Here is a 23,942-nt window from a genome sequence, read left to right as displayed (position 1 = left end):
TGGTCTCAAGACCATCCAAGGGTGACTTTCATCCTACTCTATGAATATAGTCAAGCTTTCCTTTACTGGGAATCCAGCAGAACAGCAGTCAGAGGATATAAATTGTATCTCATTTGCTATTGCAACTCTTCCTGTTGCCTGTTCCCAAATGGTCACATGAATCAAACCCCTTACTACAATAACTGGTGTCAGGAAGCACATGCTTTGGCTTGTGGCTTTGAAGTTTCTTTTTTTAATGACTCACAAAAGAAGAGGCCTTAATCCAAGACTGCATATTTTTACAACTGAGCATTGCAATGGGAGAAGGAAGAAGGATATTTGTTTGGCTGTTTTTAATGACTGTTGTTAGGAGTTGCACAGGGGGTTGGAATGTTGGAAGGAACCAGCTGAGGTAAATGAGTGAGGGGCAGAAATGGTGGCCACAGGATGGGATAAATAGTTTAAAATATGGGTCATTCGTGTCCAAACACTCCTTGTGTACCCAGCCCCATCAGACCCTGCAGTGAGCACGGAGTGCTAACGGGGCTTTGGGCAACACCTTGATCCATCAATCCCCAAGGACGCAGCTGTATCCTGCAGGCAAAGGAATTACTGACACAGCTCAAGGGATTTGTGTAAGGCCATGAATCAGTTACCAAACCCAGGAGTGGAGCTACTTCCCACTCCCCATCCAGCATGGGCATTTCTACCCCACCAACAAAGGACTTGAGTTTAAGTCCTTTCAGCACTGCCCCGTGCCCTTGTCACTTCTCTTTCACTGATAAGAGGTTAATCTTTTTCAGAGTGAAATAGCCCAGGGATCTCAGCAATGTGAGAGTTTGAAAGCAGCTCCTCCCGTTGCTTCCTCAGTTCTCAGTGTCTGATTCTCCTGGCCCTGAAATCCAGGCTCTGAGCAACTGTCTTATAATTTTTCTTCACTCAGTGTTTACTGGACAAAGTACAAGTCTGTTGCTACCTTGTGGCCCATCAAAAAGAGTGAACAAGTAGCATATATAACATTTTCTGATTACTTATTGTTTGTCCAGGATGCTGACAAAATCATTCTGCAGAGAGATGGGGATATATTCTGCCATGTGGCTGAGTATGCAAAAGGACTGATGGACATGTGTTGCTAAATCCAGACAAAGCTGTAAGCCACAAAACTTGTATTCTGGGAAAAAGACCATTATGTCCATTCTCTAGATCGATATCATGCAGTTAGCTAGAAAGAGGTATTGAGAAAAGAGAAGGCAATAGGGAAAGAAATGTCTTTTGTGGTGAAAAAATGTGAGTTGTTTGGTGAGCTAAAAGGTTTCATTAAGATCTTAATATGCCTTTCTCTTCGAGTACAAGCATTCAATTTTGATTGCAGTGGCAGTCAAAATCTCTCCTCTCCTGTTTCTCTCTCCCACCTTCTACATAAAAACAGAAGCAATTGAAACATTTTGGAGCAGCTTCTTTTTACTTTTTCTTTAACAGAAGCAAGTCAACTGCACCAAAGAATCACTGAGAGTGTGTATCATGCACCGATGGATTCCTCTAATGCAAGCAGGTAACCACAGCTGCCTTGACATATCAGGGCCATGTTTTGTCTTGCATTTGTGCTTTTGCAGTACATAAATTCATAGGGTTTTGTGTTTAGCTTCCTTCAATTGTCTTCAAATTCTTTAAAGATAAATAAACACAGATAAAGGTTTGCTCAAGAGAGAAGTAATATTACAATGCAGAATTAATTTCAAAGACTAACTCAAATTCAGACGAAAAGTATTGGAACATTTCCAGGATCTTAAATGGAGCAGTCAGCAAAGTTTTGTAATAACCCAGTTGCTGGGCAAGTTTAATGTAAGTTGCCATGGGATTTCACTGTAAAATTTTAGCAGGATCAACCAAGCCAGGAGATCCCAGGTAACAGCCAGCCTTTGAGAATTGTACAACTCAATGCAAGAAATATTAAACAGATGTAGTGCTATTAATCCTGCACCATATTTTCTCTAGGCTTGGTTAATTTGCTTTTTTAGGGTTCAAGGGTGGAAATCTTTCAGCAGAACCACCTTGAGGATAGAAGAAAAATATTCCAGTAAGATATGAAGTCCAATCACAAAAATGTTTCAGAAGAATCCAGATGTGTGTCCTTCTTATAAGGCTCTTAAAGTGAGATTTTCCAGAGCAGAAATTATAGACCAAATACGTCAGCAGAAAATTAACTCCAGGAAGAAATGCCATGTGATCAGCTATTTGTCCTAGAGTGGATTAAACCAAAGGAAAAATGAAGTGTTTGTTGTCCTCACTCTGGCAGCTGTGCCAAAAAAGGAGAGGTCAGATGCTCCTGCTCCAAATGCTGGATTATTATAGGAACAGGAAGAATACAGTGAGTCTTCATGAATGATGCTTCATGAAAGATGCTTCAGTGAGTCTTCATGAAACAATGCTCTGGGCTGTGATGAATGGCACAAAGTTTGTTATCTGTAATGTATATCCCCAAGATAAGCTAGGGCAGCAGAATTGCAGCATCAAGCACAGTCTGTGCTCGTGGCTGACATGACCAAGCAGCCCCAGCTGTGAGAGGTGCTGGAGGCCAGTGGAGACAGCATTTGATAAAGAGCAGCCAGCACCACCAGTGCTCTGCCAGCAGAAGGAGGCTGATTAATCACTGACATGTTATCTACCCAACAAACACCTACTCCAGGCTGCCCATGTGTGACAGTGACTCTGCTGTTTGTTGGGAATTGTCAAACCTCTGCTGTGACACTGGGGAAATCTGTTTGCAGGATGCTTTCCCCTCTCCAAGCTGTATCTGTCCCATGACAAAGACTATCCCCTTTACTGTTTTCATGCCACCAACATCACTTGGGACTGCAATTCCATGAAATAAGGCATGCCTGAATTGGGATTGTAGCTGAGGTGTTGGGAAAAGGGACACTTAGAGCCAGTGTCCTTAATACAGGCAGCTATTGAGTGTCCCTAAGTCCTGTTCAATCTATTTCAATTCTCTCTCTCTCTCTATCCAAGTTCTTCCACAAAGTTCACTGTTCAATCCAAAAATGGGATGCCCTGTGGTATCTATTGCTGCTGTATCTCTCTCAAGGGATGGCTGCTGCATTTAACTGATAATGAAATGATCCTTTTGTATTGTTTTCTAATCTATTTAAACACATGAAACTTATATAATCTATTGTTCTAACTGCTTAACTATCTGCTTTGTTGGAAATGACTGATGCAGTCATACATCCATGTAAAAATATCCCGTGAACATGGATAAACACAAACTCTTGGAATTTGGCTGCAGATGCCGTTTCAGAAAAGCTCGTGTATTTTCTTGGTGTCTTTCTCACAGCTGTAAATCTTTAACTCTGTCAGCTGCATGTTTCACAGTTATCCCAGCCTAGCTGGGAAGAAAGAGAGGAAAAAGAATAAGGAAATGTGAGTGTGCTTTGGATTTGTTCCCATGTTTATTTTGAGCCCCATTTTGTACCCGACATTAGGCTGCAAAATCACATTTTGATTTAGTACAGGAGGTAACAGAGACCTTGCTAAGATTCCATCAGAAACAGGTCAGAAGTTCAAATGCAAAACAATGAGTCCTGGACTGCCTTATGTTTAGAAAAGGTATTTACAAATCTCTAGTATTTAAAATGTTTTTAAATTGTTAATGATATCTTGGACCTTCCCTTACAGCAGAACGAGCCCTGTGAATGTTAAGTGTAGCAGTTCACATGTTAATTGCAAGCAGCAGTTTAATTGCTGATACATGTCAATAACAAGAACTTTGGCAAAGAGTATTTCAAATGTGTAGATACAATGATTTGTGTGGAGCAGTCTGCCAAAGATAACAGTCAAACACCCAAATTAAACCACCAGACATTTGCAAAGAACCACAAGAAAACCTTGCAGCTTGAATGTCCTACAAACCAGGGACAGGGGGGTCCATCCCATCACCCAAGGCCAGTGCCTGGGCAGGTTTGTCAAGGTGGATCCTCCCATTTGTGATTCAGCTGCAGACAAGGATATCCCACTGGGATTCATGCTGCAAAGAGCAGAAGAAACAGAAGTTGGGGAAGCCAATAGAATTCATATGTTGCTTATGCATGGTATGACCTCTGCATAACCATCCATTATCCCTTTGTCTCCTGGAGACAAATGTATTTATGCTGCAAAGGAAGGAAAATCTGGGTTGCCTTTTCTTACCTGGCTTCCCACTCCAACCCTTTCAAATCTGCTGCACTTGCAAAAAGAACTTGTGCAGACAACCAGCTTGTTTCTCCATTTTTCCCTTCTCAACTCTGATGAAACACATCATTCACTGTGTGGTGTGGAGAGGAGGCAGGATGGGTTTTCCCCAACACACATGCCTGCACAGATGCAGGCTTTTATAGCACACAGCATTTTAAAACCAGCCCTTTGTTCCTTAGGCTTCCATGTCTGAGGGTAAAAAAGAATGCTTAGTATTCAGTGCTTTATTAGATGTTTACCAGGAATGTTACTATTTTTGTATTTCTTTTGTCCCAAGGTATAGCAGGAAGTCATCAAGTATATATGAAAACAAATCTGAGACATCAAATGTGGATGCATCAAACAATAAAAACAGGAATTCCAGTCCCAGTGCCAGACAAAAGAGAGGTAGGAATTCTCACAGAGATTTTGCTTCTAAAGGGTAATATTTTTATGTTTGCACATATTTCTGGAGTTTGATGAGGATACTTTAAATCTACATTGTTTTAACCCAACATCCAAAAAAAAAAAAAAAAGCTACAAAGTTGAATGACTGTTCCATGAAAATTTGTGAGCACCAAAAGACATTACCGGTTTAGGGTTTTTAAGTCTGAGTTTTGATGGTTTATAGTGCTCTTTATACAACTTATGTTGTTTGAAAATAGAACTTAGGGGACAATAGCATATATGTTTTAACCTTCTGCATCCTGGTGAAGTTAACTTCTAGACATACTTAATCTATTTTTTTTTCTACAGACTTTACTAACTGATTTCTTTGTTTAAGTCAAGGACAGTTTTTTGCCTCCTCTGTGTATATCAGTTCTCCTCAGGTGTACAGTAAATAAACCCACAGGCAGTCACAGAAAGTCCCTCCATTATTTGAGGCCATAAGTACAACAGATCTTCTATACAACAGAAGTTAAAATAAACACTATAAAGAAACAGAATCTCATCTGACAGCAGGAAGAGAAAATCTTTTGATAGCAGTTTCTCTTTTAGGCAGTATTTCTTTATGTTGAACAAAGAATTTTCTACTAATATGAAAAAAGAAAACTGTGAGGTCTTAAGACATTAATGCCCAAATGAGGCATAAAGTGGCAGCCCCTTTATAAATAAAGATATTTAAAAAGAAAATTGAATATCTCTGTTGGAAAAATAGGCTATTCACCAAAAGATTTTTAATTGCATTAGGTTTTCATGCTGGGAAAAAAAGTTTTGGCTTCTTCATTAAGAAACCCGATCTTACATTTTTTTTCAGTAAAATTTTATTTTTAAAACATTTAGACTTTTTTCCTGATTCAAGAAGTGGAAAAGGGGCTTTTCCTTTTAAACTTATAAACCCCTTTAAAAAAAAGAAATCCAGGGAGATTACTGATGGTTTCTAACTGTCCAGCTTACTGAAGAGTGTGGGATGTGGGAACAGGGCTCACATTCCTGCTGATTGTCATTCTTCTGTCTTCTGCTTTCCCATGAGCAGCTCCTCAGGGCTCTGGCTGGGATCCCACCGGCTCAGCCCAGAGCATCCTCGTCCTCTGGTGGGTGGCTCTTCCTGCAGGGCTGGCAGTGAGTCCATTCTTTGGTGATTCGAGTGTCCTGTGCATCCTGAGCTGCACACCTCGCTCTGCAGAGCCGGCAAAATGCCCTCCAGCTCCAGATGTCCCACCAAAACTCGAGTTTGTGTCCCTGTAAGGCACCTACGGCTGGGGCTCTGCAAGGGGCTGAACCCAAAAATGTCCCAACACCCGGCACAGAGCCTGGGGCTCTGCCAAAACTGTCTCTTTTGTGCCACCTACTGCTTGTAAAATGCTTCCAATATCGGTGCAGTTAATGTGAACACCGATTATTTTAAAATACTGGGGAGTTTCTGCAGTACAGAAGTGGAGGGTACTATTGACAAGCTATTTCAGTTTTGTTATTCTTATTGATAAGTGGCTGTGGCAGAGTTTTCTACATGTAAACCAGTGTGGACCTGACTGGTGGAGTCACTGCCTTGAGATAAAACAGGAGCAAATCCTGCAGGAACCTCTGGGGACTCCCATGTCTGACTGCCCTGCTCGAAGCAGGGTCAGCTGCAGCAAGCTGCTCACAGCCATGTCCATTTAGGTTCTGAACAGCTCCAAGGATGGTGACTCCATAATTTGCCATGGGGACACTGTCCTAGGCTTAACCCCTTCCACAGTAAAAAGGGTTTCTCACATTTTTAAATGGAATTTCCCATATTTCAATCTGTGCCCATTGCCTCTCTCATCCTTTCACTGGGCTCCACTTAGAAGCATCTGGCTCCATCTTCTTTCTAACATCCTCTTGAATATTTTGTTCTCCAGGCTGTGCAATCACAGCTCTTTCACTCTCCTCATGTCAGCTACTACAATCCCTTAATGATCTTCATGGCATCTCACTGGATTTTCACTGGAGTATGCCCATGTCCTGAGGAGCCCAGGAGGGTGTCTCTTGTGCTGAGGGGAAATGTCACCTCCCTGGAGCTGCTGGCACAGCTCTGTCTGATGCAGCCCAAGATGCTGTTGGCTTTCTTTGCCACAAGTATGCATTGCAGGCTCTCTGCAATGCATACTTGTGGCAAAGTATGCATACTTGTTCAACCTGCTGCCCATCCAAGACCTGGTTCTTATTATGTTTGGAAGTAATTTCCAGGGTTATTTGGTATACCTGCAATATGAAGGAAAAGGTTTGAATGACTGAGGTGGAAACAACATGACTTTAGAGACCAATGCTTTGCTGGTGCAGAAAGGCAGTGGGTGCTTGTGAAATGCAAAGGGGTCCCTCAGTGAAGTGATTCAATTGCAGAGCTGAAGAACACAGGAGCCCACCCCTCTGCACCTGCACTCTTGTACTCCCTGTGGGACTCTCTGATAATTAAATGCTCTGGATTTTCTTGCCCTAAGAAATCAGGAAGTAAATATATTTGACATACCAGTTTTAAATTCTTTATAAGCTACGGTATTTGTACAAAGATTGCCTGGCAATGGGAGCAGCCATGGCAGGGAATGGCCAACACAGGCTGTTTGGAAGCCAAAGGCAGCCAAAGCTGAAGCTGCTGCTCGGGAGCAGCTCCTCACCAGATCACCTGCCTGGCCCAGAGCTGGCACTGGGTAGAAGGAGCTCAACCACAGTGACATAATTCTTCTGTTCCTCTGTTCCTGTCACACTCACCTATGCATGCAGGCACCTCGGATCCTGGACTATCTTGGCTGCAAATCAGGAAGTGATGGGATGCACTTTCCTTGGGAAGCACAGCTTATTTGTCTATTTCTTGTCTGTCAGTGTGGATTCACTGTCTCTCTGTGTTCCCTTTGTACTTTTGGTCTTCATTTGTCCCTCTAAGGATTTTATGTGACAGAGGAGGAAAATCTATTGGTTAAATCCCAAGGTTCAGAAGCAGGCACCCAACACATGGTTTTTCTCCTGCTCCTTTGCCATAAACCTTGTGGGTGTTATCTGCCCACACCAAGAAAGGAGCAGATGGAGGATTTGGCAGGAATGTGTGGATATGGGGGTTTGATCTAGGTCCACCTGTTTCCTGCAATGTGAGTAACTGAGTATCTTTCAAGCTCAGAGCCTCAGGACCTCGATCCATCTGTGACTGATCTCTGCAGAGGCAGCTGTCAGACAGCATGGCTGATTATTCATGCAGGAGCCTGGCATGTGAGCTTTGCTGGCATGGCATCCTTACATCCCAGCAAATCAGGAGATCAATTGCATGACTCTCTGCAAGCTTCAGAGGCTTTAGAAAGGTTTCAGCAGGTAAGGCTGAAGGTGTACCAGCCACAGGGCTGGTGAGGGCAGTCTCTTCAGTGGCAGTGCTGGATTGCAGAAGTGGGACTGCTCCCAACAATTGCATGTCCTACACTGCAAGGCTTCTTCTCTTGTTTCTCCCTACAACTCAGTGCTCCAACCAATGATGTGTTTCCATAACAGAAGGCACTAGCTTGCTGCTAAATTGTATTTTCCTTTGATGAGAGCTACCTCCCTTCACCTGTTATTCTTTGGTTTTGTTTTGTTGTTTTCTCCATTAAAACTCAGTGAGCCAAACTCAACCCAGGGGCTCTGTTTGGTTCAGCTGGTTTTCTCACCCTGACCTCATGTCACCTTTCTGATTGATTAGCTCTTGCTCAGGCTTGAACTGAATCAAAATTTATTGATTTCTTTTTAGTTGTCATCCAGTGCTAACCTTTCCTTTGCCATAAGCTGAACAGCTGTCCCTTCCTTCCTTATTTCTCTTCCCTCTCCCTCTCTCTCCTAGTTGATGCTTCCAGCAGCCTTAACCTTGAGCGCACAGCGCTTGCTAGAAAGCGATTCACATTGCAAGGTCTTTCCAACCGCAGAGCTCCACCCAAAGGTAAAATCACCCATGCAGCATTTGGTCTCAGGCCATCTGTCTCCTGCACTCCCACAATGTTCTCTCCATCCCATGGTGCCATCCATCACCGTTTCCTAAAGTGCTGCTGCATCTCACCCAAACGCTCCTTTCTGGTGCACACAAGTGGCTCCTCTGCTCAAAGACACCGTCACCAAAACTTGCTCCCAGAGCAGCACTGGCAAGGCAGCCTCTGGGCTGGCTGGCTGGGTCTTTTACTGGAGCACAGTGCAAATAACATTTGTTTCCAGTTTCTCTCAAGGGTCAAAGTGTGAACTGGTTTTAAGTGATCAACTCAACTTCTTTCAGCAGCTTACAGGCTTGAAGAAAAAGAGTATCACATCTGTTGTGCTACATGAGATTTTCATGTGTGAAATCATTCATTGGTTGGAAGTCTTTGTTTTTTCAAATATTGTTCAGCTGTGGCCTAGTGGGGAACCAGAATTCAGGAGATCTGGGGTTTTATTCCACTTAATTATGTTATATGACACTGTAAAATGCTCTGTTTTGGGTATTTGTGCATAAATGTTTAGTAGATATCCGTGAACAGAGAGCATTGCAAGTTCCTGTGAAAGCTGTACAGGGAAGAGACTTTAGAGGAAAGAAAGAAATGTGAATAGAAATTAAATTGAATGACTAATTTCAATCACTTTCTGAAAATATACTGTAATTACTCCCTTTATTGTTTTTGTGTGGCTTTTCTCCTGTTCTGATAAATAATATTTCCTCTGTGAGACAAAGGGTTAGTATGCAGTGATGGGAGAGGGTGAGCATCAAAGGAGGAAGAACCAAGATGAAAGCATAGAAGCAGAAATACAGAAGCATTAAATTATAATGTGATCAAGTAGATAAGAAAGGCACCAAGAGTCAGCACTGCTGTAAGATTCTGGCTACAAGATTAAGGTTTCATGTGGTAGTGAGATCCAAGATGTACAAACAAAGTTCAATGCCTGAATATAAAAATAAGTGTATTTTAAATCTTGTGACTCAAGAAAATCAATGACAGAACACAACTTTCAGAAATAATTCCTTAATTTTTGTGAGTCTAGATTTACAATTTTGTTTGGAGCCTCTTTTACTTTTTATTCTGAGTTTTTCTTGTCATTTGAAGTGTCTTGCCTTGCATTCAGTGTTCCAGGCAGTGAAGCACAGCTCGGAAGAGCTCAGCTGTAGGTGCTCTGAGTTCAAAGCCTTGCTGGGTCTGGTTACTTGACATTCCTGTGGAACACCTCTTGCACAATGTCCTGCTTCACTTTGTGGGGCTGACCTGCTCCTGGCCAGAGGGAACTGCTGGCAGGCAGGCTGGCTGGCCGTGGTCGTGGCCACAGGAAAAGCCTCTCAGCACTGCACGGGCTGGCTGCTGAGGCAGGTTGGAAGCTGGGAGAAGGGAACAGGGAAGTGTCTGCAATCAGCTTGTCCTGCTCCTCAACACTTTGTCTAAAGGTTTTTGTTTTGTTTTGGCCATGGTGAAGGATGGTGTGTTGAGCTGAGTGTACTTTGGTTCAGGTTTGCTGTGTTTGCTCCTGTCCAGAGCACATAAAAATGAAGGTCTAAACAATATAATACCCCAACTAACTAGGGTGGAAACAAGATTGGGTATCAACTGCCAGTGGAGCATGGATTCTCAGAGAAATACTGAATTGTCTACCCAGGCTGGATATGACAGGCAGGAAAAATGTTGCATATAATCACTTTGGTGTTTTAGTTAAAGAAATGCTGATGTCTGGAGAAGAAACTTCAGCACCCTGCACTCCATCAGAGCAGAGATCTCTGGGGCAGACGTCCCAGGGCTGGCACCAAAGTGTATCCAAGTCCACACTCAAAGCACCCTGCATCTCCCCACCCTTGGGTCAGCATTACCATCCTGGTTTGTAGAGCCAAGTTCATATTCCTTGGGGTGGGCACAACTTCAGCACATCTCATAGTGAAATGTGGGGAGTCGTTGTCTTTACTCCTGAGCAAACTTAGAGAAAAGGCAGGATGCTAAATAAGGAAACAAAAAACCACTATGTAGCCTTCACTTTCTCCAAGCTGGTTTGCACTGGTAAAGACAGAAACTCAGAGATTATTTTCAGGCATTCGCACAGTTAAATTTTAGAAATGACAAATGTGAACTCCAAACCATCATTTATGCTTGTTTTTCAGTGTATTTCAAGTCAGTCATCACAGAACAAGCAGTTCAGTGTCTAAAATGATCCAAACCTCATCTGTAGATGCACGCCCCATTCCAGCCATCATGCTCATTTCTCTGTGTTTTGTAGCTGTACTTGGACACTACAGTTGGTTTTTAGTTGGTTGCTAAACTAATAATTGGCATGGCTCTTTTCTGAAGTATTAAAATTGGTGCAATTGGAAATGCTTTGAAAATATGTTCATACTAACACATTCTGTGCTTTTCACCTTGTTGAGGGTATTTTTTCTCTGTTTTAGAGGAGCAACCTTTCTTTTCTTTACCCTTTTCCAGCTGCTGCTTTGCTTTGAACATCTTTTACCCCCAGTGCTTATTAACCTCTAACCCTGCCCTGCATTGCATCTGTCTGTTCTCCCAGATCCAGAGTCTAAGGACAGAGAAGTTACCCGTCGCTTTTCCCTAGCCTCCTCCATCAGCACCACAGTTAATGCTTCTGCTGCCACCAAAGGTACTGTCCTGCTGCTTGCTCAGCTCCCCCTCTCCCTGCCTGCTGCCTGGCACATTCACTGCCAAATGCTGCTCACAGAGTGAGCGCCTCAGCCTCGGTTTTTGCAAAGGCAGTAGAAGAGTCTTCTTCCAGTAGAAGAGTCAGCACCAGTGTAGCAACTGCAGGGAGGCAGGCCAGGATATTTTGAATGTGTATTAAGGTGTGCTGTCAGCACACAGAGTGACTCTTCCCAGTTTCTCCATTGTAGGCTTCAAAAAATGTTGCTGGTGTCCATGAAAATTGGATTAAATTTTGGCTGATGTAGGGTTTCCAGTAGCATTGTGGGCACATAAGCCTACATATCAGGGATAATTTTGACAACAGAACATATGGTTTTACATGGAATTCTGAATATACTACCTTTTGGCAGTTCCTGGAGTGGACTGGAGGAACTGATTTGCAAGGTTAAGATTTTCAGGGCAATTCACAAATCAAAATAGAAGCCAAAAGGGCAGAATCAATTTTTTACAAAAATCTTTGCTCTATACTTGCCAGGAAGAAGGTTGCTCAGTGTCTGTTGCCTTCTCAACAGCTGTGAAGGATATGAGCCTCATTCCTGGCTGCAATGAGGCTGTCAGGGAATGAGGGCACAGTGGGGTTGATGGGCCAAGGAAGGATGTGATAGTCTCACTACCTAAAAATGTTTCTTTGACAGCACCTTTAGACCACAGCACTAGAACCTCCTCACATGGAAGTGATGGGCATAGCACATGAGAAGAAGTTATTACAGCTTTTTGCCCTCAGCAACAACTCAGAAATACATGATCAGTTGCTAAATTGTGGGAAGACTGAGTTATTTCCTAATAATTCTTTTCAAAGCTGGGGAACATAAAGAAGCACATATCTACAAAGAAAATGGGCAACCAAGGGTTGCTCTTTAGTGTGGTGTATCAAAGAGAGCATGTGTGAATTGCAATGAAAGTTAAAAATTGTTACAGTTTCATATCAAAAAAGTCCTATCCTAGAATCCTGTCTGCCAAAAGACTGTTGGCAATCTCTTGGGATACTGAGAAAGCTACTTCTGCAATGATTTTCAAAGCTCAAAAACAGAATCAGTGCTTTTCAATTAAGTTTTTTTGTTACAGCATCTGCTCTAAGAAAATATTTCAGATGACAAAATAAGTGAAGCCTGAGTCTTGTCTCAGCATCAGCCCAGATGCAGACCTAGCCAGCGTGTTGTGGTCATCACTTCTGAGGCTGCAGCTGCTGCTGTGTCTGACCCTCCCTCCTGACAGTTCAGCTCCCCCCACATCTGCAGTCGGGCACAGGAGAGGGGCTGCACACAGACCTGTGGCTGGTGTCCCCCACTTCTGTGGGTCAGAATTGTTGGCTTTGTGAGCTGTGTCCTGCCAGGCTCACGGCTGAAGGCTGGGACTGTGGGTCTGCTGCCTTAGTGCCATCTCCTGGGCAAGAGAGAGAGGCAACATCTGTGAGACTCGAAGGGAAGCAGATTCTTTTGTTGTGATGTCTCCATGTCTTTTGACAAAAGGGGTCTGCTCCCTATCCACTTCACAGAAGTGTGTATCTTCACCACCTAGAACCCAGGGGTTGGTCATTCTTCTGGGTGAAATTAAAAGTGTTAGGTAGTTAGTGTTTTTAGGTGGTAGGAAAGCAAGTTTCTTCTTTAACACTATTTACAGCCTTGTGACTCTATAAACTCCACACAGGTCCCCTTGTTCCTGCAGTTAAAGTCAAGAGACATGAAATAAAGAGTGACCCAACTCCCCTGGGGTTTGAAGGTAGGAGTATTTCCATCCTGCATGAAAACCTCATTTGATATTATTCACTGAACTCACATCTCATCACAGCTGGTGGGTGACACTGGAGTCCATTAGGGGCTTGGGGTCAGTTTATCTGCATAACTGGGTTAAAGGCAGCTTGTTACCCCCTTGCCTGTCCCCTGCACTCATATTCACCTAGGCACGGGCCTGAATTAAATTCCCAGTTCTCTGCCTGTTTGGGAAATAAAGCTCTAGACTGTCACCTGGATCTGGATTTTCTGCCTGGCTGTGCCTCCTTCCATAGGGAGCAGCAGCAGGGAGCCAAGGGGCTCCTTTTCACCTCCACCTGCAGTCTGGCCACTTCCATCCCTCTTCCCTTGTTGGTGTCTACTCTTAATGAGAGGAGCAGGAGCTACGTGCATAAAGACTACAGGGGAGGCTAGACTGTGTATTAATAGCCATTTCAGGTGCAGTGTTTCATTTCAGACAAGCAGAATTTCCACCAATTTGTTGCAGCAGATTAATAAATTGATATTTAATAAACAGTACCAAATAGTTAAATTGGGATGCTGTTCCTCAGCCACTGGAAGATCACCAGCTTCTATTGTTAGCCTTCCCCTTCCCCAGACCATTTGCCTTAGGGGGACATAAGGAGCCAGGTACCTCTGCTGCAGGACAGGCAGAAGAGAGATGTGTTCTGAGGACTCCTTTCATAGCATTGTGTTGTTCTGCACAAAAACTTGGTAGGAAGAGCCAGTGAACAGGTCAGTGATGGAACTGGTCAAATATCAGAGCTATCCCCCATGGCACTCCCAGCAGAAGAGGAACAGAGAGGTTGGAAGAAACAATTTAGAGACAGCAGAAGTAGTTTTGCTGTTTGCAAAATATTTCCTTTTGCCAGTGACCCCTGACAGTATGTTTTGAACCATCCTGGCACCCAGCACCACTCAAAGTGTGGGGTTTATTCCTTGCTTCCCTCACTGACAGATGGCCTGATCTCAGCATCCCCTGTGGCTGCAGGGGCAGAGGGGATTTCAAGGTGCAAGAGCTATCTGCAGCATAGAACTGACTTGCTCCTCACAGGTTACAAACAAGGTACTGCTGCACAGTATCTTTAAGTAGGAAACAATGAACATTATCACTCCTTTACCAGAAGATATTGCTGCTATTGCCAGGGCTCTGACTGAGGTAATAACACAAGGGACTCCCCCGCCCCCAAAATCCTGTTGCATTCATCAAGGGTGAAATCATTAATTTCTGGTCTCCCTGGTCCCCTTTTGCTGCTGTATGGGTTAGGATCAAAACCATGAATTATCACCTACAAAATCATTTGAAAAGCTGCAAGGAAAATATGTTTAAAAATGGGTAAAGAAGCTGTAATGAAATAGAACATTGCACTGTTCACTCAGGAATTGTCTTCCTTAATTAACATCAATACTTCTGTTTGATTCATTTCACTGTTCTCTGTCCTTCTCAGACTTACAGTTTTTCTGTGGAATGCTGCTGTCCTTTCACTCATTTGTGCTGGTCATGTGTCTCCTCTTTTATAACTGTTGGACCCCAGTCCACCTGTTTGTTAAAGAGACTGTCAGTTGCAGAGGTGATGCAGGAATTCACTTTGTACTGGTTGTCTGGTCACTATTTCACCTTGAAGACACAAATTGTACTTCCTGTCACAGATGCTTTTGAGAACACCATTTTGGCCCAGACTAAATGTAATGCCGGTTCCACCACGAGATCCGTACCTAGATCTGCTTCACAGACAGGTAAACAAAATTAAAGTATTTGTAAACTCAATTTGAGAGTGCAAACTAAATTTATGATGATATTTACTCTCTTTATTAAAAGGAGAGTTTTCTCTTTTGGTGAATATTATTTCCCATCAAAACAATGAAAGAACAAGCTTGGATCACAAGCTTAGAAACAATGCCCCAGATTCTGGTTTTCTGAGGTCAGGCTGAAAATAATTATTTTAATTGAAAGCAAGAGAGCTCAGAATTTGATATCTTATTTTATAAGAATTAAGCATGAGAAACAAATTGTTTCTTAGTCTCTGAAATTAGAATAGTGATTTGTATGGAAGAGGGAGACTAATGCATGTATTTGTAAGGAATTCTTGCTGGTGAGGTTTCTAAATGACAGTGACAAAAGACTGTGGAAGTTTTGTCTGATGGGGTAGAGAGATATATTTTTCTCTTGGTGTTTGTAGTCCAGTCTGTGAATTTGAACTAAAATTGCAGCAGCAGTTTGAAGTGAATTAGAATCAGGATATTCTTGTATGTTTAGACCCTTGCTAGTATTGCTGGTGTGAATAAACTGGTACAGGACAGTGTCACTTCAGAGGCTGGTTTACACCTTTAAAAGCACAGATGACCAGACCATATCTGTGGGGGCATAGCTGGGGATGCAGCTGTGCTGGAAGAAGGTCCCTGTGTCCCTTGAAACTGGGTTGCAGTTGTTGGAGCAGACAGTCCCTGGGTGGCAGAAGGGGCTGCAGAGCTGCATGACCATGTGTTGCACCAACCAGTGCTTATAGCAGGGAGGATGTGAATGGGGAGGGATTAAATAAACCAATTAATAAACCTGTTTCTCCCAGATCAGGTCACTTTTCTGTTTACTGCCTGAACTGCCTGGCTTGCGTTTTGTATTGCCTCAGGCCATGGTTTGGTGTAGGTTGAGTGTGCTGGGATGTGCATAACCCCAGTGTTTGAGCATCTGTCTCCATGCCTTGTGGTCAGAGCTTCACTTTGTTGAGAGCAGTGGCCCACAGGATGTAAAGAACTTGGTTCAGCATCTGTTCAACCCAAGTCCCTGTGAATCAGCTAATGCCCAGCAGGTACACTAATTAGGAAGGCACATGGTAAATTGACTGACTGCATTCAGCTTGTATCTGTCAGGGCTGCAGAATCATTTGGTAGATGCAAGGTCTGTTTCCTCTGAGCTGGACTGTAGTAATTCCCATTCCACCAGAAAAGGGACAAGCATCAAGTGCAGGAAAGTGCAGACGATGATTGCCATCTGCACAAAAGAGCCTGAGCTACTTTTGCACCATGGCAGCCTCAGGCAGAGAGGTCTCATAAGGCTCTGCCTCAGTTTCCCTAAGGATACGTCCTATGGACCTTCCTTTCTAGGTGAAGCGAGACTGGCTGTTGAGCTTGAGCTGGAAATCTCTCGCTGAGTCCATTCCACTGGGTTGGGGTGGTTCTGGTGAAAATCATGCAGTGAGACAGGTAACAGCACAAATATGACTGAGATCTCTCCTCACCCCCCTGGCTGTCTTTGTGCCTTGCTGTTTCCTCTGTGCCGTCCCTGCACTTGCAGCCTGCTCCAGCATATAGTCTTGTAAATTCCTCAGGTAGCAATATCACCTTGGGGTGAGATGGAGATAAGAAGTCAACAAAAATTCCATGGCTTTGTACTTAAACATGTGGAGGTAAGCTGGAAACTGAATCATCATGGCCTTCTGAAAGTCATGTCAGCACAAGTTACCATTTGTTGGAAGATTCCTGGTCCTTGTTTTTTTGTACCTCCTGAGCTGAAGGGATTGAGCAGTGCTGAGCACTGGAAATATCCATGGGTGTGAATGCTGCAGCCACACACACTGCTCTCACACCAGGGACAGTGAGTGGTGCAGGCTTTTAGAGACAGAATAATCGCTGTGACATAATTTTTATGGCAAAACCATGAAATAAGCTATAAAAAAGTACCAGCAATTTGGTAAGTGGAAGAATGGGAAGTGAACCTGTGACATTTATTTTACAGACTGATTATCAAAGAGTCTAATGTCTGATAGCTAACTCTTTCTGGTTTATGTCTTTTGAAAAGGTTGGCCCAGCAGACAAATGCCTTCTCTAGACACATTTGAAGATTTTGAAGCCATCCCTTCCAGCATGGATGAACTCTCCAACTCTTCTGATTTGGAGGAAGAGACCAACCCTAACAATGTAATTGCTTTTTAAAATTACACTGCCCTTTCCCAGCACAACTTCCTTCTCTTTAAGGATCACAATGTAACCTGTAAAGTTTGGGTTCATACTAGCTTAAATCCATGGATGTGTGGGAATACAGTAAATGGAAATTTCATCTGGGGTGTTGGAAGATTATTACAAGATTTTGTTGATCAGGATGAGGATCGTAACATGTCACCCATACTTGTAAGCTGTCACTTTGCCTGCTACAAAAGTGAAGGAAAACTCTGAGTCTTTAAAAAAGTAATTTCACACTTTTCCAGATAACTTCGCCTGGTGTCACAAACACAATTTTTATATCAGAATAATGGCTGGTGGGTTAAGCCTAAAGTCTAAATGCAGAGAACAGATCTATCCAAATTTTGAGTAATATTTAACCTGGGCATGATAAAACACAATTGCCTACAGAAGAAATATCTGCCAGCCTGAAATACCTAATTCAGTATTTAACTAAAACCTCTTGCACAGGGTTCTTTCATCCATAGTGATTGTTTCTGGTGCCTTGTTTCTTTCATTTTAGGGGAGCAATCTCTTCCGGGTCGAAGGCAGCTTTGACAGCTGTTTCCCAGATTCTCTTACTCTTGAGGATGGAGATTTAGTGCAGTTTGTGCAGGAAGGAGAGAATGGCCAATGGTGAGTATGGCAGAGAGAGAGAACTGGACAGCTGGGACAGCCAGAACCTCCTGGAAAAGATGGAAATATAGGTTGGATAGTAGGGAACAGTTTTTGATGGAAAAAGTGATAAAGTACTGGAATGGTCTGCCCAGGGAGGTGGGGAGCCACCATCCCTGGATGTGTTTTAAAAAAGACTGGATGTGGTACTGGGTGCCAGGGTTTAGCTGAGGTGTTAGGGCTGGGTTGGACTCAGTGATCTTGAAGGTCGCTTCCAACACAGTGATTCTGTATGGATACCTCTAGGACTGCCCTGGGCCCTCTGCCTTCTTCCCTAGTTCAGGAAATAATAGCCCAACATGCACCTCTAAGAAACACAACCCAGGGAAGAGAAATGTAGGAAAATTCACTGACTGTTCTCTGAGTTTCAGGTTAGTGAAGAAACTGGTCTCTGAGAAAAGCGACTGGGTTCCCTCCAGCATATTGCAGCCAGCAGAGGGGGACAGTAACAGCATAATTAAGAGCAGCAATGCAGGTAATAGAGAAAATGTGTTACTGGTTTGTTTGTTTTCTTCTTCATACTGAAAAAGAATGTGATAGCAAAAATAAATGTGATAAAAAGTGCACTTCTGTGTTGAAGTACTCATCTGAGTGCATGTCTGTGCTGCAGTCTCTGGTGACATGGCTGAGCTAACCTGAAATTTGGTGCCTGGGTGTCAGAGTTACTCAGGCACAGCAGCGTTCCTTGGCCTGGCTTAATTGTTTTCCCCTATCTGAGCAGAACTTGAATCTCCCATCCAACTTCTATGGCTACCAGAACTCAGGCTGGCTGCTTTACAGTGAGCCCAAGTGTCTCATACACAGGGTGTGTCTGCAGGACAGCTTTGATCCTGGCATGGACAGACTTTGGATGGAGACCAGCATCAGGGCTGTGCTTCTGGCATAGATTTGAAAACATTAAAATTTCATGAACCATTACTGCCTTCATCATATTTCACAGCTGGCTCCAAAAGCTGCAGGAAGGGCTGCTCTGGCAAGATTTCAGCCAAATCAGCACTAAAAGTCATCCAGTCACAGCTTTGGTTCTGACCTAACACCCAAACAGGTTGCACTGGAAAAGCTGAATCTGAGCAACTCTGAAGATCAAAGGTTTACAATTCAGACTAATATTTGTCCATCCTTAAATATAATTTACCAAATGTGTCCTGCTTTTCTTCTGGTAGCAGAAGAAAGCAAAATCTGGCACAGCCATTCCCTGGGGATCTGTGATAGAGAGCTAGCAGCACTTTATTCTGAGTTACTGATCTCTTTTGATTTTTTTGGTCAGTTTGTTTAAATGAAGGAAATCCTTTTTCAACCTCAGGATTCTTTGCTGTGGTGTAAAGGGAGTTTGGTAATTGCTGCTCCTTCACCTCACCAACCCAACAATGGCTCTCCTTTCACTGGCATGTCCTGTGATTCAAAATAAAAATAAAGCCAGGCACACATTACAGTTACACACCATTTCACCAGTTACACCCTTGACTTTTGTGAAGGAATTAGGAGAGCAGTAGAATTGTGATTTTATGTTTTATTTTATTCCAGGCTTTTAACAAAGAACCTTGAGACTGTAGATGAAAGATCCTATAGACATATTGCAGTGACAATGCCCATGTCCTCCTTTTCAGACACGTACAACGATTCCTGCAGCACAGCCTCAGTAGAGTCAGACACGAAGGAAAGTGAGGTGGCCAAAAGCTTCCCAGCAGAACAGAGGGCTGGCAGCTGAACAGCAGGACCAGCCTTCCTCAGGACCCTGTCCACCTGTCTTGATCTTGGGTGGACACTGGATCAAAGTTGCCTTTCTCACAAGCTCTGAGGTTCACAATTCACTAAAATTTTATCAACATGAACAGATGAGAACTGTGCTGTCCACCTGGCAAGCTGGGAAAAACAAACTTGAAAGGAGCATTAAACATCCAGAAAACATCAAACCTACCTTCAGTATTAGAGGAGAAAAATGCTTCTCGCATTGATTATCAAACTGTTTCAGAAGATGTGGCCTAAATTAGGTCGACAGCAGAGCTGAAGAGTCTCTATGCACGCACCTTTTGGCAACTTTGCTTGAGCACCACATCACTGCAGAGGGGCACATGGTGGTTACCAGTCCTTGCTCCACCCTGGGGTCACCTGGAGGTTTTTCCATTTGCTTGCCTCTGGCTGTGCCTTCCCTGTCCTCCTTAATTCCAGCTGATGCATCATCACAAATGTGCCCTTTTTGCTGTCAGTCAACACCAAAAACACCCCACTTGAGGGTGGCTGTGGAAAGGAGACTTCTGGCTGGGACCATCAGAGGCTCCGTGCCGCGGTGACGTGACCCCGCTGCGGTGGCTGCTGACACAGCATCCACACCTGGCACGGTGCCGGTGGCAGCTCCTGCCTGGGAGGTGCAGGCTAAGCAGGGAAGTAAAGACATGTAACAGCTACTGTGACAAAGAACACTCTGAACTCTTTTTACAGTCTAAGTCATTCCTCTGCCCCCTCTACAGTCTCTGGTTGCTGGATCACAACCCTTTGCATTTGGTGCCGAGAATTCAGTTGAATGCCATTTACTGTCACATGTTTGAGTAGACTGCATGCTTTCCTTGTGTGCTGGGCTATGAGTAGATACATTTCACCCCCCATTTGGAATATACTTAAGCATTGCAAATAGGCAGTGAGCATTAGATGCTCCAATGAGTGGATAAAGTGTTGTTGTTAAATACTTCTTTCCAGGATGTTTGATGAAAGGACTGTACCAAATCTCTGCCACATAAGGATGTAATGTATCATATAAAGTGATTACAGATGTTATGATTCCTATACAAGCCATTAGCTCATTTAGAGCAGCTGTTAAGGCATGAAGGCATTTTGATGGTAATTGGGTCTTATGTCCCACAAAAGCTGCTAGTACTGATAAATACTGCTAGTGAAGATAAATAGCTAAACTAGCTATTTAAACTAGCTGCTAGTAAAGATAAATATTGACTAAGAGCTGCAAACAGGCAAAGATCAGTCTGGTAAAAATGAGCCCAGAAGAAGCTCAAGAGTGGCTTTCACTCTTAGGGATGTTTTGTTTAACCCTCAGACTAGTGGTGCTTTATGTAAATAACAAAGGGCACTAAAAGCACTAGAAATGGAGATGAAGCAAACCAAAACCCATTCTTTACTAACAGCCTCTGAGCAAAGCAGTAGGTGTGTGTATCATTTCTGCTCTCACCTTCGCAGGGACTCGAATGTTTTCCTTAGTGTCTCAGTGGAGGCTGGTGTTGCAAGTACCTTAGTGTGGGAGTCAGGATAGCTGTGGAGCAGGCAGATAGTCCTGCTTGAGAAAAAGCCTTGGAGCAGGTAAAGGCTCAGTCAGATTTTTTTTTTTTTTTTGCCTGTGAAGATTTATTGCTTGATTATGAGTTGCACAGTGGTGATTGAATCCCATGGCTCTTCTAACCCTCCATATCTAAACTCTGTGATTTTTTACATTTTCTGTTCATGACTAAAGGATCTTTCTGGAATTTTTTTTTTTAATTTTTTTTTTTTTTTTTTTTTGTTCTATAGAGGTAGGAGCTTGCCTGTTTGTGTTGGCCATTTACCTCAAAATTGACATGTAGGCTCTCAGGAACATGAATCCTCTTGGTCTACTGTGGTTATCAGCATCTTGCAGGAAGAATTGATTCCTTTCAGTCCCCTAAGGGAATATGCAGCGACATTTTCTTATAGTGCAATTACTTTATCCTCCCTCTAAAATGAGTTCCTTCTGGTTTCTCTATTACTTTCAGTAATTTTTGCACAGGAACAGTGCTGCTGTCTACCCCTGCCCTAAGCACAGGAGAGGGAAGGGCTAGGGAGCTTTGATTGCACATTAGTGAGAATTGTAAGATTTTGTGTGTGGGAGACAGAGATAGGGAAGGGTTACCCTGAGTGTATGAAACTGCCAAATTGAAGATTTGTGACATTGCTGATGGATGGAGAGACAAAGGAGCAACCTTCTGCCTTTGCTGATGAGACAAAATGGAGTTTGATGACTTTTTGAGTTTTTAAAATAGTATGCAGGACAGTCTTTTAATTAGTGTATTTCTGTCAAGCAAAGTGATAATTAAGGGAATGACTCTCCATGTACAGTCTAGAAGATGATTTGGTAAAGTCCAGCAAGACTAATGTGTTATGTTAGGATATACTTATTCTGTCTGTAGGTCTTTGACACCATCCTATTCAGGTAGATGGACCTAAAAATCATAGCTTTCAAATAAGGATTTCATTTCAGTGTTGTTTGGAGATGCTATAGTGACCATTTAGAAGTTAATTAAAAGTAATGGTTGTGACTAAAATTTGGCTGTAGGAGACACCAGATCCCAGGTAAATCCGTGCTGCAGCAGCCCTTGCTGCTGGCCCTGAGCCTGGCTGTGCTCCTGGGCCTGGGCTGGTCACACCTGCCCTCCAGGCTGAGGGTTTGCCTGGGCTCTCCTCTCTCTGCCCTGCTGCTCTTCTGTGAAACTTCAGAAACTTCACATGCTCAAAACTGCCCTCAGAAGTGCTCACTCAGGTGTGGGTGGGCTGCAGAGTCCTTCCCTGGCACCAGTGACGAACAGAGACGGGCAGCTGCACGACACACAAGTCTTGCTTTTAGTAAACCAGGCTAAAATAGAATCAGCCTGATCCTCTCCTCTCACCTGGAACACCACCAGGTGGAGAACCAGACCAGTGCTGGTTGTCTTGAACACAAACAGCTGCAGCCAAACCACATCTGAGCTCTGGCTTTCCTCGCCAGTGACAGCAAAGCTCTGTGTGTGTCATGTTCTGGTCGTGTGTGTGATGAGAAGCCATTTTATTGTCTATGATTTTCTTAGAATTTTCGATTGGGTATGAGAAAGGCCATGAGCTTCCTCTCCAAAAATACTCAAAGACTTCAAATATATATATATGTGATTAGAAATATATAAGAATAACAAGAAAAAATATCCAAAATGTGTATTTCTTCTTGCAGCTGGACTGAAATAGCTGCTAAGATTTCCTCTCCCCAGCTGAGAATTGGTACAGTTTGTTTTCTTACATGATTTCCATGGTGTTGATAATGATGTATTTGTATATTGTGACTGATGAGAGATAATCAGACGGGGAAAGAGCACAGAATTACCTGTCCTTTTTTCCAGTCAATACAGAATGTATGAATTTATTACAAGAAAAAAGTGTGCAGATGAACTTCCTGTAATTAGGCCATTCTGACCTGTGTAGAACCACACTTTGTTTGAAATTTATAAAATTAATAACTAGTACAAAACCCTGTGGTTGATGTCTTTATATGAAGCAACAAGAAAAATGAGATTTTTTTTTTTTCTATCTGAAATAAATGAATTATCAGCAAAAGCACATCATCAGAGCTGAAAAAATTGACACATTTGTCCAATATAAGTTGAATTTGTCCAACACACCTGTCAAAAGGCAGAATAGTGTTTTTTTTCCTTTACCCATCTCCCTTAGTCATGTCTTGAATCACTGGGACTCTTAGGAGAGTGCAAGGGTTCACAGACAGCTCAGTGGAAGTCTTAGATGACTTTATAATAGTTACTCCTGAGATATCTGCATGCCTTTGGCTACCAGGGTTCATTAGGGAATGCTAATTGACCCAAATACAAGTTGTGGATCATGCAGAAAGGCAAGCAGGTAAAAATTAGAATGTAGAAACAAATAGAACAATATAAACTGGAGCTGATTTCATGCCGTATCCAGATTTCTGGGGGCAAACTTCACCCCACCTGACTCTTCAAGTCCTTGGCGTCGCCATGTTCCTGCAGCTGATATTGGTATGAGGAAAAGAAGAATTAGGAGCACACCAGATGCCAGCATGGGGGCTGCTTTGTTCCCTGCCCCAAGCAGGCCCCTGGCAGATGCCCAGGGCAGGAGTGAGTGATGCTCTCCTGCTGCTCATCCCCTGTGCCCACACAGCTCCTGCCCCGGCCTGGGGAGCTGTGCAGGAGCCCTCTGAGTGCCAGAGGAGCCTCTGAGTGCCAGAGGAGTCCTCTGAGTGCCAGAGGAGCCTCTGAGTGGCAGGGGTGTTTGGATGCAGCACTAACAGCGACCCCCTGCCCATCCACCTTGGCTGGAGCAGGCCTGGGAGCAGCAAAGGATGGTCCCCATGGGGCCAGAGCCCATCTGGGGCTCTGCTCAGCCCTGTCTTACTGGGCAGTAGGTGCTCTGTGGAGATGGTCACACCTCTCCCTTCTGTGCCTTAACAAACAAGATGGAGTTTGGCCTTAAATAGAGTATTTTCTACAGAACAGGGGAGGCACCAATTTACAGGCTGTGACCTGTGCTGGGGCACTGTGCACCAGGCTCTCAGACATGAGGGAGACGCACGAAGCTTTCCCTGGACTTGCAGAGCCCCAGG

General features: G+C 43.5%; 1 protein-coding gene across 1 annotated transcript in view; it reads left to right on the top strand.

The window, feature by feature from the left end:
- The window catches only part of MCF2L2 (MCF.2 cell line derived transforming sequence-like 2), a 115,522-nt gene extending 95,329 nt beyond the window's left edge, over positions 1 to 20,193 (top strand). Inside the window, exons 25-34 of the mRNA XM_041406012.1 lie at positions 1,459 to 1,531; positions 4,487 to 4,596; positions 8,450 to 8,545; positions 11,113 to 11,202; positions 12,909 to 12,980; positions 14,642 to 14,728; positions 16,788 to 16,906; positions 17,451 to 17,563; positions 17,974 to 18,077; positions 19,210 to 20,193. Coding sequence (XP_041261946.1) covers positions 1,459 to 1,531; positions 4,487 to 4,596; positions 8,450 to 8,545; positions 11,113 to 11,202; positions 12,909 to 12,980; positions 14,642 to 14,728; positions 16,788 to 16,906; positions 17,451 to 17,563; positions 17,974 to 18,077; positions 19,210 to 19,310 — 965 coding nt within the window. The 3' untranslated portion in view covers positions 19,311 to 20,193. The remainder of the gene's footprint in view (positions 1 to 1,458; positions 1,532 to 4,486; positions 4,597 to 8,449; positions 8,546 to 11,112; positions 11,203 to 12,908; positions 12,981 to 14,641; positions 14,729 to 16,787; positions 16,907 to 17,450; positions 17,564 to 17,973; positions 18,078 to 19,209) is intronic.
- Positions 20,194 to 23,942: the final 3,749 nt, after the last annotated feature.

Source organism: Onychostruthus taczanowskii, unplaced genomic scaffold (genome assembly GCF_017590055.1).
Source record: "Onychostruthus taczanowskii isolate IOZ18803 unplaced genomic scaffold, ASM1759005v1 scaffold24, whole genome shotgun sequence".
In the NCBI taxonomy this organism is placed as follows: domain Eukaryota; kingdom Metazoa; phylum Chordata; class Aves; order Passeriformes; family Passeridae; genus Onychostruthus; species Onychostruthus taczanowskii.
This window is presented reverse-complemented; position numbering and strand designations above follow the sequence as displayed.